A 12,951-nucleotide genomic window follows, 5' to 3' on the forward strand; every position below is an offset into this window, starting at 1 on the left:
CATATGTGCTGAATTCCATTTGAAGCTAGGAACCTCTGAAATTCTTCAGAGCAAAATTGAAGTCTGTTGTCAATCACCAACTGTTCTAGTAAGCCAAATTGGCTAAACATCCAGAGATGTCCAATGGGTTTGGTAGCTGTGGTAGAAATCATTCTAAAAATCTCTGGCCAGTTTGAATAGGCATTGACTGTGACTAAAGGTCTGGCAAAGTCCATGAGAATATGTGTCCAATGAGTCTGAGGCTCATGAGTTTACACCAAAGGTGTAAACAAGCTGGGCCAGGATCATGCTGAATTTACTGACACGTACTATAGCACTTCTCTTTCCTCTCAATATCTTTGTCATCAAACCTTCACTCATACAATGCCAAAATCACAAAGAGCTTCGAAAACCAGAGAGTGAAGTGATTCCGGAATGATCACTCTTATTCTGCATAAGATGCAGTTGTGATTCAGATATAAAACACGCTGATGTGATGTCAACTAGGGATTCTTATGATCTAACACTGTTCCTTGTAATACCATTCCCTTCACAAGAGAAAGCACATCATCCTTTAGCGGATTTGTGTTGATATCTGTGCTAGTGATGGGTAACCTCTCCATCAAATTGAGATAAAACATTTCATCTGATGTTTCTTTGGGCTAATGGGAGCTTAGGCATGGCAGCCCATCAGCATTCCCATGCTGAACTCCTTTACAGAACAGAATAGTATAGGAATGAGCTGAAAGTAGCAATGACCACCGTTGCATCCGAGCAGCAACTAATGATGGAATTCCATGTTTAGGTGCAAAAATTGAAGGTGACAGGAGATGATCCATCAGCAAGGTAAAAATATCTACCATACAGATAGATATGGAACTTCCGAATTCTGAAGATAATGCTAAGAGCTTCTTGCTCTATTTGTACATAGTTCTTCTCAAGCATAGTAAGCGATAGTGAAGCAAAGGCAATTGGTTTCTCCATGCCATCAGGAAAAATATAGGGAAAGAACTCATATACTCCAGACAGTGAAGCATTACAAGCCAATTGCAATAGTAGTGAGGCATCAAAGTGAGTAAGAACTTTGCCTAATTCAACAGTTTCTTAGCTTCCTTAAACACACACACACACACACACACACACACACAGAGTCCACTTCCATTTTTTCTTTGCTTGTAACACTTCATGTAAAGGTGCCAATACTGTCACCAGATTAGGCAGATTAATAGTTAAGCAGCCCTAAGAATGAATGTAACTGTGACACATTCTCTGGAGTGGTGCGTGAAAAACCACCTTCTCTTTCTCTGGTGATTCCTTAAGCCTGTGGTATCAATTGCTTGTCCAAGGTATTCAACTGAAGGTTTGAAAACTCACATTTGTCTTGACATACTCTCAGTCCATGGCCTTCCAAACACTGCAAGACAACATCCAAATTTTGAACATGATTCTCCGGATCCTTTCATGTAACAAGGGTGTCATCCAAATAGCACTGAACTTTGTTTAGTCCCTTCAGAATCTCATCCATAGCTTTCTGGGATAGGACAAGTATCAGTGTGCTACTGAAAGGCAACCTGTTACAACAAAATAAGCCTTTTTGCATGTTGATTGTGAGATATTTGAGAGATGTTGGATCAATCTCTATTTGTAGGTATGCATTGAGCAAATCCAATTTACTGAAACACAGTCCTCCTCTAAGAATAGAAAACAAATCTTCAATACAAGGTTGTGGACTGGTCTGAACATGAAACTGATAAGACTCCAGTGTTCACTAAATGTTCCATATCAGCTTCTACCAGAGACTTCAGAGTATAAGGCACAACTCTGGGCTTGCAATATTTTGGCTGTCTATCAGACTTAATAGTGAGCTTCACTGACACATTGCTCATCTGTCCAAGGTCTTGTTCAAAGACTTTGGAGTGTCTGTCCAGTATTTCTTGAAGACTCTGAGGTGCTTTCATGATAACCTTGATCTCAGTCCAATTTTCCTTAAGCGTCTCAAGCCAAGATCTGCCAAATAATGGTGATAACTTTCCTTTGATTACATATAAGAGTAAAACAACTGATTGTCCATCTAGTTTAACTGTCACCTGGAATAACCCTTCTATTACCAACTTTTCTCCAGCATAAGGCTTCAAAACCGTGGTGGTTTCTTCCAGAGGAGCATGTGACAATATCTGGTGATAGGTAGATGCAGAAATCAGTGAGATGGCAGCTCCAGTTTCAAGTTCCATTCTTGCAGGAACACCTTCAATCAAGGGAGTAACCAAGATGCCATTTTTTACTCCAGCTTCTGATAACATGTGTAGGGCTAGGTCTTGATCAGTGTCACTAGAACTCTTGTCTTTATCCACATTATGAATTTCCAACTTTTGTCCTTTCTGAGGTTCAGTCTTCCCAGGTGTCTTCTTAGATTGAAGGTTACTCTGGGTTGCCAGTCATTGAACTGTGCAACAGGCCATGGCAATTTGTCCTTTCTTCTAGCACTTCCTGCAGGTAACCAGGCATGTTCACAATCCTTCTCAGTGTGTGTAGTTTGTGCACAATGGCCACATGTAAATTTCTTATATTCCCATGGTCCTTTGTCTTGCCAATGCAGGACGTGATCATCTTGGTTCACACTGAAGTCCAGAGAATCCTTCTCTGCAGTATCCATGACAATAGCTACTTCAACAGCCTTTTTGAAGGTAAGTGCTGACATAGACACTAACTTTTTCTGGATCTCGTCATTACAGAATCCAGAGACAAACTGGTCACACAGGGCATCAAACTGACAATACCCCAACAACTTAGTCAGAGCAGTGGCAAACTGTGCTCTCAGTTCTCCACTTCTCTGATGTCACTGATGGAACTGGTATTATTCTGCTATCATCAACGGGACAGGAGAAAAGTGTTCCTGTTGCAGCATATGTGGAAGTTCCAGGCCCTGTTGGACACAACAGGTGATGCAGCAGTCTATATGCCTTTGGACCCATCACTGTCAGCAAGTTTGAAACCGTTTGTCTGTCTGGAATGGTGTTGCAAGCAATAAATTGCTCAAAACATTCAAGGTACATTCATGATTTGTGGTTTTCATCAGACTCACCAACATTGCCCAGAAAAGTTGACATTTTACTCTGATCTACTGTTGCACTTCATGCCTTCTGGACATCCTCTCTGCCACAGTGAAATTCCCCCTTTTCTAAACTGTGCACTATCTGCCCTTGATTTCCCTTTACTCGCTGTGTGCTTACTGTAGAACGCAGAATTCTTCCTTTCAGCTCCCTCCGCTGGCTGAAGACCCTCAGTGCAGGCTAAAGCCTTCTTGCACGTGGTAAGCCAAAATGGCTGCTTGCATTCCCGTCACTGCTCTGTTTGGACAGCTCCAGCAGTAACTGCAACCCAGATCCTTTGTTCTGTCTTTATTTGCCTACTTCCCTCTCTCTAGCTAGCTGGCTCACACTGCCCCAGCACCAAAAAGCAGCAGACTGTCATCTGGTCCCTCCAGGTGAACTTTTCCCATTTTATACGTATATTATTATCTGCTATTTCTTCTTCAGGCAGTGGGAACAGAGGATATTCATGGGATATAAATTCCTCATTGCCAGTATGTTATATTTGAACCCAGTAGAGAGGGAGACAGACAGACAGACACAAAGGGAGCTGATAGAAACACAGCAGTTTGCTGTGGAGACTTTATTGTTCTGGCAGCAAAACTGAAATCAGCATGAAGGTGAGGTTTTGCACAGAGGAGTGCTCAAACATTTCAAGGGACAGACTATCACAGTGCCCAGTGGGTCCATGATGATGGGTTGAGAAACCTGCACATAGTGAGTTTGGAATTTTAGAACAAGGAATTTGTAACCTGCTCTGACTGAGGCCATGAAGGAACCGGTACATCTCTGTGGGAGGTATAAAGAATGCAGTAAGCCTTTTTCTGAGTTCACCTTGCTGAACAGGGTGAATATTTATGTTTAGCAAGAGGTTTAGGATTAAATTTTCAGAAGCTCTTAAGTGACGTAGGAGTCCAAGTCCCATCTATTTTTCATTTTCCTCTAGTTCATAACAAATATTTACCCTTAAATAACAGGTCACCTTTTATTGAGGAAAACAGAATGAATATATTCAAAAATGAACTATAAAGTATTTTAAAACTCTTTACCTGACTGTAATTTGCCATGTTCTGTCTGGCCTGTAGAATATCAGGTGTATCTGGCATCACATGAAGCTGAAGTTTATCCTTCTCCCAAGCTTGAGTGTACATATGCTACAGGAAAAAAAGAGTACCAGATATGCTAATATGAATGATAGATAGAGCTCTCTGTGTGTACTTTGTTTATGGACCGAGAAAGAGAGAGGGAGTTGCTGATTGTATATATTTTTACTGACTTAATCCATAATTCAAGTGAATTAGGATCCATTCTTGCTCCCACTGAGGTCAGTTCATCAGGCCCTTAGTGAGCATTTCTCGCAATGACTATCAGCCTGTTCCACAGTCATTTGTTTAAAGACAGTGTTTCTCCTTAGTAAAGAGGGCAGGATGAGACCCATACTGGCTAGACTTCTGAATGCTGTTATGGAAGCTTATAGTTCCCCTCCGACACCTCAGAATTAGAAATTAACATTTCTATCATGCCAGTGAGAATAACTGAGACTGTACAAGTAACAATGGCATGATCTAACCCTGAGAAAAATGGGAGAAGGAACTATTTAGCCAGTAATTGGGTGCTTGGATCTGGTAAAAGAAATCTGCAAATGGCTTGTTCTCTCACACCTTAAAAAGAAATTAATTATCTTGGCAAAGCAAGTTTGCCAGGGAGGCATGTGTTTTAAGCAATGTTGGAGAGAGGCAGAGATACTGAATTACACAGTGATCGTTTACATACACAATTTTCACTCACCTGATTCATCACATCTGCATTGTGTTTTGCTAGCACCATGTCCATGGAGTCGCTCTGTTTTGTGAAGGGGAAAAGGCTTGGGTGCTGGCGGTAATTCCTGTCACTTGCAATTTCTGTGGCTTTCTTAGATTTCTCCACATCCAGAGAACCAGCAGGGCTCCAACCAAGTCCTTTATACCATTCATTGTAGTCCTCTTTGTACTTATTCTGTAACACAGAAGACAAAAAGGAAAACCACATTTTACAAACTTCAGCAACTGAAAAATGCTTGTTTCAAAAAAAAAATCTTCATACACAACTGAAAAAACAGTATAGACAGTAGCCAATTCACAACAAAAAACAGTAACTTACATTACTTTGAATCCGATTCATGTTTCTGGTCAGTTCCACATTAACTGCATCTGGTAGGAGGATATATTTGTGGATCAGGTGTTTGTAGTTAGTGTTGGTTATATTACCTTGTGCCTCCTTCGCTGCCTTGATACTTAATGTATCAGCAGGTGTATGGTAACTGGTCTTGCTGGTCTCATAGGCTTTCCTGTACTCACGATCAGACTGCATCTTAGCCACTTGCATAAAATGGACTAGTTTGGGATCATCCTGGAGGCTGCGGAAGCCTACAAGTTTCCCCTTATCCATTTCATAACCTAATTTATATTTGTACTGTGAAGAAAACAAAACAAAAGGCCTTAAAACCACCTTGCCTATAACAAATCAAATTGAGAAAATAATTAATCAACCTTTCCTCTGAGAAAAATCCTTGTCCATTAGACATATGCTATTTAAACATCACTGGGGCAAACACAGCACTCGTAGCGTTTTCTACTTAATCTGATGCTAATCCTTGAAAAAACTCAGGGGTCCTACCTCTTTGATCTTTATGAGGGACATTTTAAAAAGAATTATCCTAAAAATCTTTTCCATGAAAAGGAATGTTTCTTCATAATGCCCTGCGACCTGCAGTGCCTCATGTAGCCTCTGAGGGCAGCTGTTATTGAATCTCACTGTCATGGCATCACATAATATGAGAAGATAGAGATTGATAAGAAACGAAGGAAGTTCCAATTTGCAGGAGGCATCCCTTTGAAAAATATTTGGATTTTATTATACTAACACTTTGAGCTCAGGTCTGGAGTTTGGCCCAAGTTTGAAGATCAAATGACCTCTGTGGTTATGTTTAGTTCCAAGACTGAACAATTGTTTTTAAACTTAGAAGCTGCTTCCCACTGTTTCTGAGTTTTGTTTTCTTAATAACGGTGTAATGGATTAAAGCCTTAAACCCAAACTCAGTCCATACTCAAGCAACACTCCCATTGGCCTAAATCCTAGTCAGCAGAGTGCACAGGCCCAGTATCAGGCTCTGATCTGCGCTGCTAAGCTCCTTGGAGAGGGTTTGGGAGGGAGGAAACCTCCTCCCAGGCTATGAAGCAGCTGCAGATCCACTCTGCAGTGTCTATTACAACTCTGAGGCTGTGGGGAAGAACTTGAGGATCAACAAAGCATCAGCTCCTTAAGCCTTCCCCTTCCCCTCTTCCATAGGCTAATTTTGTCCTTGCTAGACCCAAAGCCTGAATAGTGGTATTCAGGGAACCTCTGTGAGGACCCTGAGTTCTGTGCTCCCACCCCACCTTTGCACAGTGAAACCCTGTACTGGTTTTCTCTGTAGGATTTGCCCCCCTGACTTCAGTGTAAATGTCACCTAAACAGAGACTTGGAACAGCTGAGTAATCAGGTCCTACCATTGTAGTATTAGCAGCAAACATAATTTATTACAAAGTGCCCTTTGTTGCATTCAGATATTGGTGAGGCTAACATCTGAACTCCATAATGCAGCAATTAAGGAGTAACACATGTATATCTAAACTAAAGCATACAGCTACTATATACAATGTCACCTTTAAAAAGTGCCCCAGCAAAGTCACTTTGACAAACAACTTGTACTATACAGGTAAAATTGGTTTTCTGAATGAGAGCCATGCTAGACTGACTCCTTATGTATCTCCCTATCTTCCTAATGAAGCAATTGCTCTTTGATCACTGTGTGCCAATTTAATGTCACAAAAGCTATACTTATTAAACACATTTATAAACAATATAAAAAATAAAGAGAATTCATAACATCAGCATCCAAAATGGAATCAAGTCGATAAATGAATGCTTCATAATATTTGACAATAGACAGTTTCCTCTTTCAAAAACTCACATCACTAGCAATGTCTCTGGAAGCTTTGGCAGCTTTAATGGAGATAGCATCAGCTCTGAGGTCATACCCTTTCCTTCTAGACTCTTCTAAGGAATGCTTGTACATTTTCTGTGAATTGGAAAAAAAAGAGAATGTTCCTTTTTTAAAATGCACAAATGCATATAAAAACAGAATAAATTATGCCATATATGTGATCATTTGAAACAAGGACTTTTCAGTAGCACTGTTCTGTCCTCATATATTTAACTCTCATACAACAAGTGTCTTAAGGCATTCAGGCACTCAAAGCGGCAATATTTCAAAGTTAAGCGCAGAGTATTTGCATCATTAAGTGTCTGATTTGTACCTGCAGCTAGCTAACTAGAAGGGCAAAAGACCCTGATTTGTTTCTTCCAGGGCAAAAATATCAGTGAAAATTTAGAAGGTGCAAATTGCATCCATAAGGAAGAGGCCACCATTTCAAAAATACAATAAAAAATGTCTACTTTTGTGCACATTATTTCTTTCTTTATGTATTTATATTACCATACTGCCTAGGAGCCCCAATAATGAACCAGGACCCCATTGTGCCAGATGCTGTGCAAACACAGAACAAAAAGATGGTCCTTGCCCAAAGAGCTTACAATCTAAGTATAAAGCAAGAGACAACAGATGGATACAGCATTACAAGATGGTATCTATACATGCCATTCCTCATTTTACATGTGCAGGTTTTAGCAGTGAAATTTAGATGTCCGAGGTTGAAACTGGCCCATAATGTTGCCTATTACATACAGTAGAGGCATGCGAATTTGCATGAAAAATGGAGACTGTCGTGGCTTATGCGCTAAATTTTATAAATTAGGGAGGAAAAACAAAAAAAAAAATCAAGGATACCCAAACTATTATTTTAACAATTACAAATCCCGTTTTAATTATTTATGTTAATATTTCATAATGTACCCTAAATATTCTGCTGTATATTTTGTTTTTCACTGCGGCAACTCATTATAGCTTCTGCTATGGAATCTTCGCTGAGTGCAAATTACTATGGATTAGTGAAGGGTGAATAAACGAGGTTCTCCTGTACTGTCATTTTAATTACTCCTAATACTAGATAACTGCAAGATAGTGCCAATTAACCAGTCTGAGTAGCAGTACTTACATCGCTTATGTTATATGCATTTGCTTTTGCCAAAGCAATCTCTGGAATATCTGGCATGATGTGAACTTTTGTCTTGTCAGCTTCCCATGCTTGTGTGTACCGGTGCTGGAAGAGCGAATAAAAAAAGAAGTCAAATTACAATCTCAACAGAGAAATCAAATATAGCACATTATTATCACAGTCATTTTCTTTATAAGGGCCAACTAGGTCCCCAGAATGCATGCACATCACACTGTATGAATCCAAGGACAGAACTTGGCCTTTAATTTAAAATGTTACTTCTTTTTAATTATTTTGAGAATGCAGCTGTAGTGTAATGTCTAGTTACTTTCTCTCTGCAGGATAAAGCAAAACATGAGAGATTTGAGTCTGAGGTTTCCTAACACTACAGGATTATAAACTCTCCTGTGTGATGGGACCTGACAAAGTTTGCTGACATGCTAAAAAAAATGCCCCAAACACACCTGATCCTCTTCTCAGTTACAGCATAGTGAATCAAGAATAATTCCATTGGAGTCAATGGAGTTATACTGGTATATAAGTGAAGAGAAGAATCAGTCTCATAGTACATACCTGCTTGACAGTTACTGACCATACCTGGTGCATCTAGGAAGGATTAACCTCCTAAATGTAGAAAAAAAAGGAGTACTTGTGGCACCAAATTGGTTAGTCTCTAAGGTGCCACAAGTACTCCTTTGCTTTTTGCGAATACAGCCTAACACGGCTGTTACTCTGAAACCTCCTAAATGTGTTCAAACATATCTAGTGACAGAGTCCAGCAGAATCCTCAGGTTCTGTACCCAGAGAAAGAAGCTATTCAGTGTCAGAGTGTTATGCAATAGCTCTGCACACAGCTCATTGCTGACAGCCGTCAGGAGGCACGCTGACTCGGCTACCTAACTTAAGAGTAATGGCAAGATCTCAGTAGTAGGTAGATAAGAGCTCATTCCGAGGAACTGGGTCTAAGAAGAGCCTGTGTGATGGCCTAAAACACTGGTGGATCCAGGATCCATTTAATTTTGTCCCACACCTATTACAGGGCATTCTAGTACTGAGCTGATTTCTATTAAATGGATGATGGCTGCTCAGTACGTGAATCAGCAGTGAAAAGTTAAACTGTAACTATAAAGTACGTTCATATTACACGGTGGCTTCTGATCACAGTAACATAATTCAGGTAAACTATTCAGAACTGCCAAAGTGACTCAGGAGCCTAAGTCCCATTTTCAAAACTGACTTAGGTACTTTTAGAACTGGGACTTGGGCTCCTAAGACATTTTGGCGCTTTTGAAAATTTGACCTTTCATCTTGCAGTGAGCATGGTGTGCTAACAAAAAGGAATCCTCAGATCTGCTCCCTTCTGAATTTCTTAGCATATTGTGGCCAGCTTTTCCTTGGTTGTGTCAAGGCCTATGGGGATAAAGTTAATGAGAATCCAGCATATTTCATCTGTGGCCAGAACTGATCATTTCAAAAAGACTTGCTCACACAACTCTCCAATTTGTCTTTTTATCACTGCATGCATAACTGAACTGTGACAAATATTTTCATACTTTGTCCATGATTTTTGCATTATTTGTCGCTAGAACCATGTTCATAGAATCCATCAGACTGGAATACTTCAGTTTGTCTGGGTGCTGGCGATATTTCTTCTCACTTATAATTTCCATAGCTTTCTTATTCTTCTCAGCTTCCAGAGAGCCTACTGGCATCCATCCCATACCCTTCAGAAATTCATCATAGTCAGCTTTGTATTGATTCTGTAAGGAGAAGGAAATAAATCAGCCTGATGCATGAAAAATTCTGGGTTACCTTCTACTTGTTAGTAAGTTTAGTGTTTCTTTGAGTTTTTGAACATATGCACATTTAAATGAATACAATGGAATATTTTTGTGTATCCAAAGTTTACATCCTTTTACAGCAGTGCTGTGTGTTTTATTAAGGCCCATTCTTGCATTCTGTTGGAATTATTACTTATGAAGGGTATTGCCACAACACTAATTTAGTCATAAATTCCTTTATTAAATCCAAATGCCGAATGGTATTTATACAATTGTTCTAAACTTGCCTAAAAGCCTAACTAATAAGCAATTTACTACATCCAAACAGTAACAAAACGTTTATAAACATTTGATCAAGATACTTACAAACGGGCTAAAGCCAAGGATGTTCAGATTCATATTGGTTAACTTCAGGCAGGTATTAGCAATGTAGTCTTTAAGAGTTTACTTTTTTATACCCTTTTAACAAGCAAGTGATGTCATTGCCAATTATCAGACCTTAGCTAAGGTCAGATGAAGGCGGTTTTCATACAGCCAATTGTTTACTGCACATGATAACCAATAACTATGTTTTCTTTCTATTTCTTTAGCCCAATCCTTGAATAAGATAACACTGGTCGTTTGAAGGGTCACTACAAGTTTAACACGACAACTAATTTTCCTCATGGTTTCATTCTTTTTTATTCCATGCTTTGGGCCTCTTGTTCACATTAATATCCCAACTCAAATTAAAACCATCATTCACCCAGATCTAATGTGAGCCTATATTCCTACACATTCCATATAAAATTCCAATCCCAATTACTTCTGTGAAGCTACAGCATACACAAATGGGGTGGCAGGATCAGCCCCTCTCAGTAAAAGGGGCTAGACTGTGTCTTTAGGCAAAGCCTTGGGAAACAGTGTGTAAGCTCCATCACCTCAGGAGTATCCCCAAGTAGCACTATACATTGGAGACAGCCCTCTGAGGCACAATAGGGCCTAACTTTGGTTCCCCTAATTTCTGAAAGGATAATTTCTTGGAAAATGTATGATGATTCTGTTAGTGAAGCTTTCCTTGGCTTGGGCTGCACACAAGTATTACTCCTTGAGTCAAATGGGACTTGTAAGCTATAAACACGTGACAAGCATATAAACAAAGTGGGCAGACTTGCCATCTGATCCCATCTAAATTCTTTATAAACTAGTTTAGTTTAATATTTCAGATTATTCTAAGAAATACAATGTGCATATTACTGATGGACTGCTCTTTTATACTTGCTACGTTTTAATATACAATTGCACTGGCTTATCTATAAAACTCTAGGATTTAACCTATGGTATTTATCCATAAACTAAATATTTCTTAATTGGTAACACAAAGGTTGTAGAGTCTTTCACTTACGTCACTCTGTATCTGCATCATGTTTTTGGCTAATTCAAGATTCATAGCATCAGGCAAAACATTGTAATGGTGGATCAGATGCTTGTAGTTTGTATTGGTAGCCACTTCCTGTGCTTTCTTGGCTGCCACTACACTGAACATATCAACTGGGGTGTGGAATCTCGTCTTTGACTTCTCATAGTCCTTTTTATATTCACGATCAGACTGCATCTTAGCCACCTTCATGAAGTGCACCAGCTTGGGATCATCTTCAAGGCTACGGAACCCAATATGCTTTCCTCTTGCCTGTTCATAAGCTAGTTTGTATTTGTACTGAAAGCAGAAAATAAACATATCAGGGTAAACTCAATACAGAAGAATGCATTATTAAGCATGCATTTATTTTTAAAAAGGTATAAAACATTCGGTTTGACTTATCACAGAGGGCTTAACCCTGCAACGTTTTGAACACCACGGCCCTGATCCACCAAAGCACTTAAGCATATGTTTAAGCAGATAAGTAACCCAGTGAATTCATGGGGCTATGGTGCTCATCAGGACCAAGCCAAGAATGAACAAGGGGTACAGAATACACAGATCTCAGAGGATCCACTGGAGGCTTGTGAAATAAATATTCAGAACAAGAACTGTTCCAAGTTTTACCACACCAAGCATGTAATTCAAACCTAGATTGTCCAGGAGGCTCCAAAATCCAGTATTGAAGTAGATATCCTCTAGGGTTGGAATCAGCCCAAATGTTTCATCTGTGAAGTAGCCTGAATTCCTCTTAGTTTACACCCCTTTCGTAATTTTACCTGAGTGCAATCTAAAAATAGAACTTACATCACTTGCGATGTCTCTGGAGGCCTTGGCTGCCCTTATTGGGATAGCATCTGACTGCATGTCATAACCCTTCTTCTTCTCTTCCTCCCAGCCAGCCCTGTATAATTTCTAATCCAAAACATAAAAGAGAACAAAGTTTTCGTTATGAAGGTGGAAATGTTAATAACCCTGCATCTGCATTTAAATATTTTAAAATTAGATCTATAAAGGGCACCACTTTAGGAGTGCATTTTAAACTGACACTGAATGTCCTGCTTGATTATGACAGCTTACATCACTCATGGTGATCTGGTTCACCCTCGACTGCAGAATTTCTGGAGTGTCCGGCATAACATGAATGCTCGTCTTCTCTTTGTTCCATTTATCAGTGTAGAGCCTCTGCAATTCCAAAGTGATATTTAATATAAAAAAAGGCATTGCAATTCATTATAAAACAAGAGATTCTTTTCATTTTACTCATATGTGCCAAATAAGACTCTGCAGCACAAAACTTCATAAGTATTACAGATAACCTATACAAAATCTAACTAATGCACAGTGACAATTTCCGTCATCTTTCTTTTGTACATCCTATGATAAATTATGCAAATTATATTATCATAAGCAACAGACTGTACCTGAAGATTTTCAATGTACATATTGTTTTTCCCTATTCTGTGAGCTCAGTTACACATCCATGACCCACTTGGGATGGTGTCCTGGTTGTGTCCCAAATGTTTTGGATGAGCTTCAGAGCAAAATCCCCATTTCAGGGAGTGCTG

General features: G+C 39.4%; 1 protein-coding gene across 1 annotated transcript in view; it reads right to left on the bottom strand.

Annotated features, from left to right (window-relative positions):
- Nucleotides 1–12,951, bottom strand: part of NEB (nebulin) — a 195,069-nt gene that overhangs the window by 141,426 nt on the left and 40,692 nt on the right. Inside the window, exons 33-41 of the mRNA XM_075117652.1 lie at nucleotides 12,464–12,568; nucleotides 12,191–12,298; nucleotides 11,369–11,680; nucleotides 9,757–9,963; nucleotides 8,204–8,308; nucleotides 7,060–7,167; nucleotides 5,208–5,519; nucleotides 4,857–5,063; nucleotides 4,118–4,222 (exon numbers count right to left, since the gene is read on the bottom strand). Of these exons, the coding sequence (XP_074973753.1) occupies nucleotides 4,118–4,222; nucleotides 4,857–5,063; nucleotides 5,208–5,519; nucleotides 7,060–7,167; nucleotides 8,204–8,308; nucleotides 9,757–9,963; nucleotides 11,369–11,680; nucleotides 12,191–12,298; nucleotides 12,464–12,568 (1,569 nt within the window). The remainder of the gene's footprint in view (nucleotides 1–4,117; nucleotides 4,223–4,856; nucleotides 5,064–5,207; nucleotides 5,520–7,059; nucleotides 7,168–8,203; nucleotides 8,309–9,756; nucleotides 9,964–11,368; nucleotides 11,681–12,190; nucleotides 12,299–12,463; nucleotides 12,569–12,951) is intronic.

Source organism: Caretta caretta, chromosome 11 (genome assembly GCF_965140235.1).
Source record: "Caretta caretta isolate rCarCar2 chromosome 11, rCarCar1.hap1, whole genome shotgun sequence".
NCBI classification, from domain to species: domain Eukaryota; kingdom Metazoa; phylum Chordata; order Testudines; family Cheloniidae; genus Caretta; species Caretta caretta.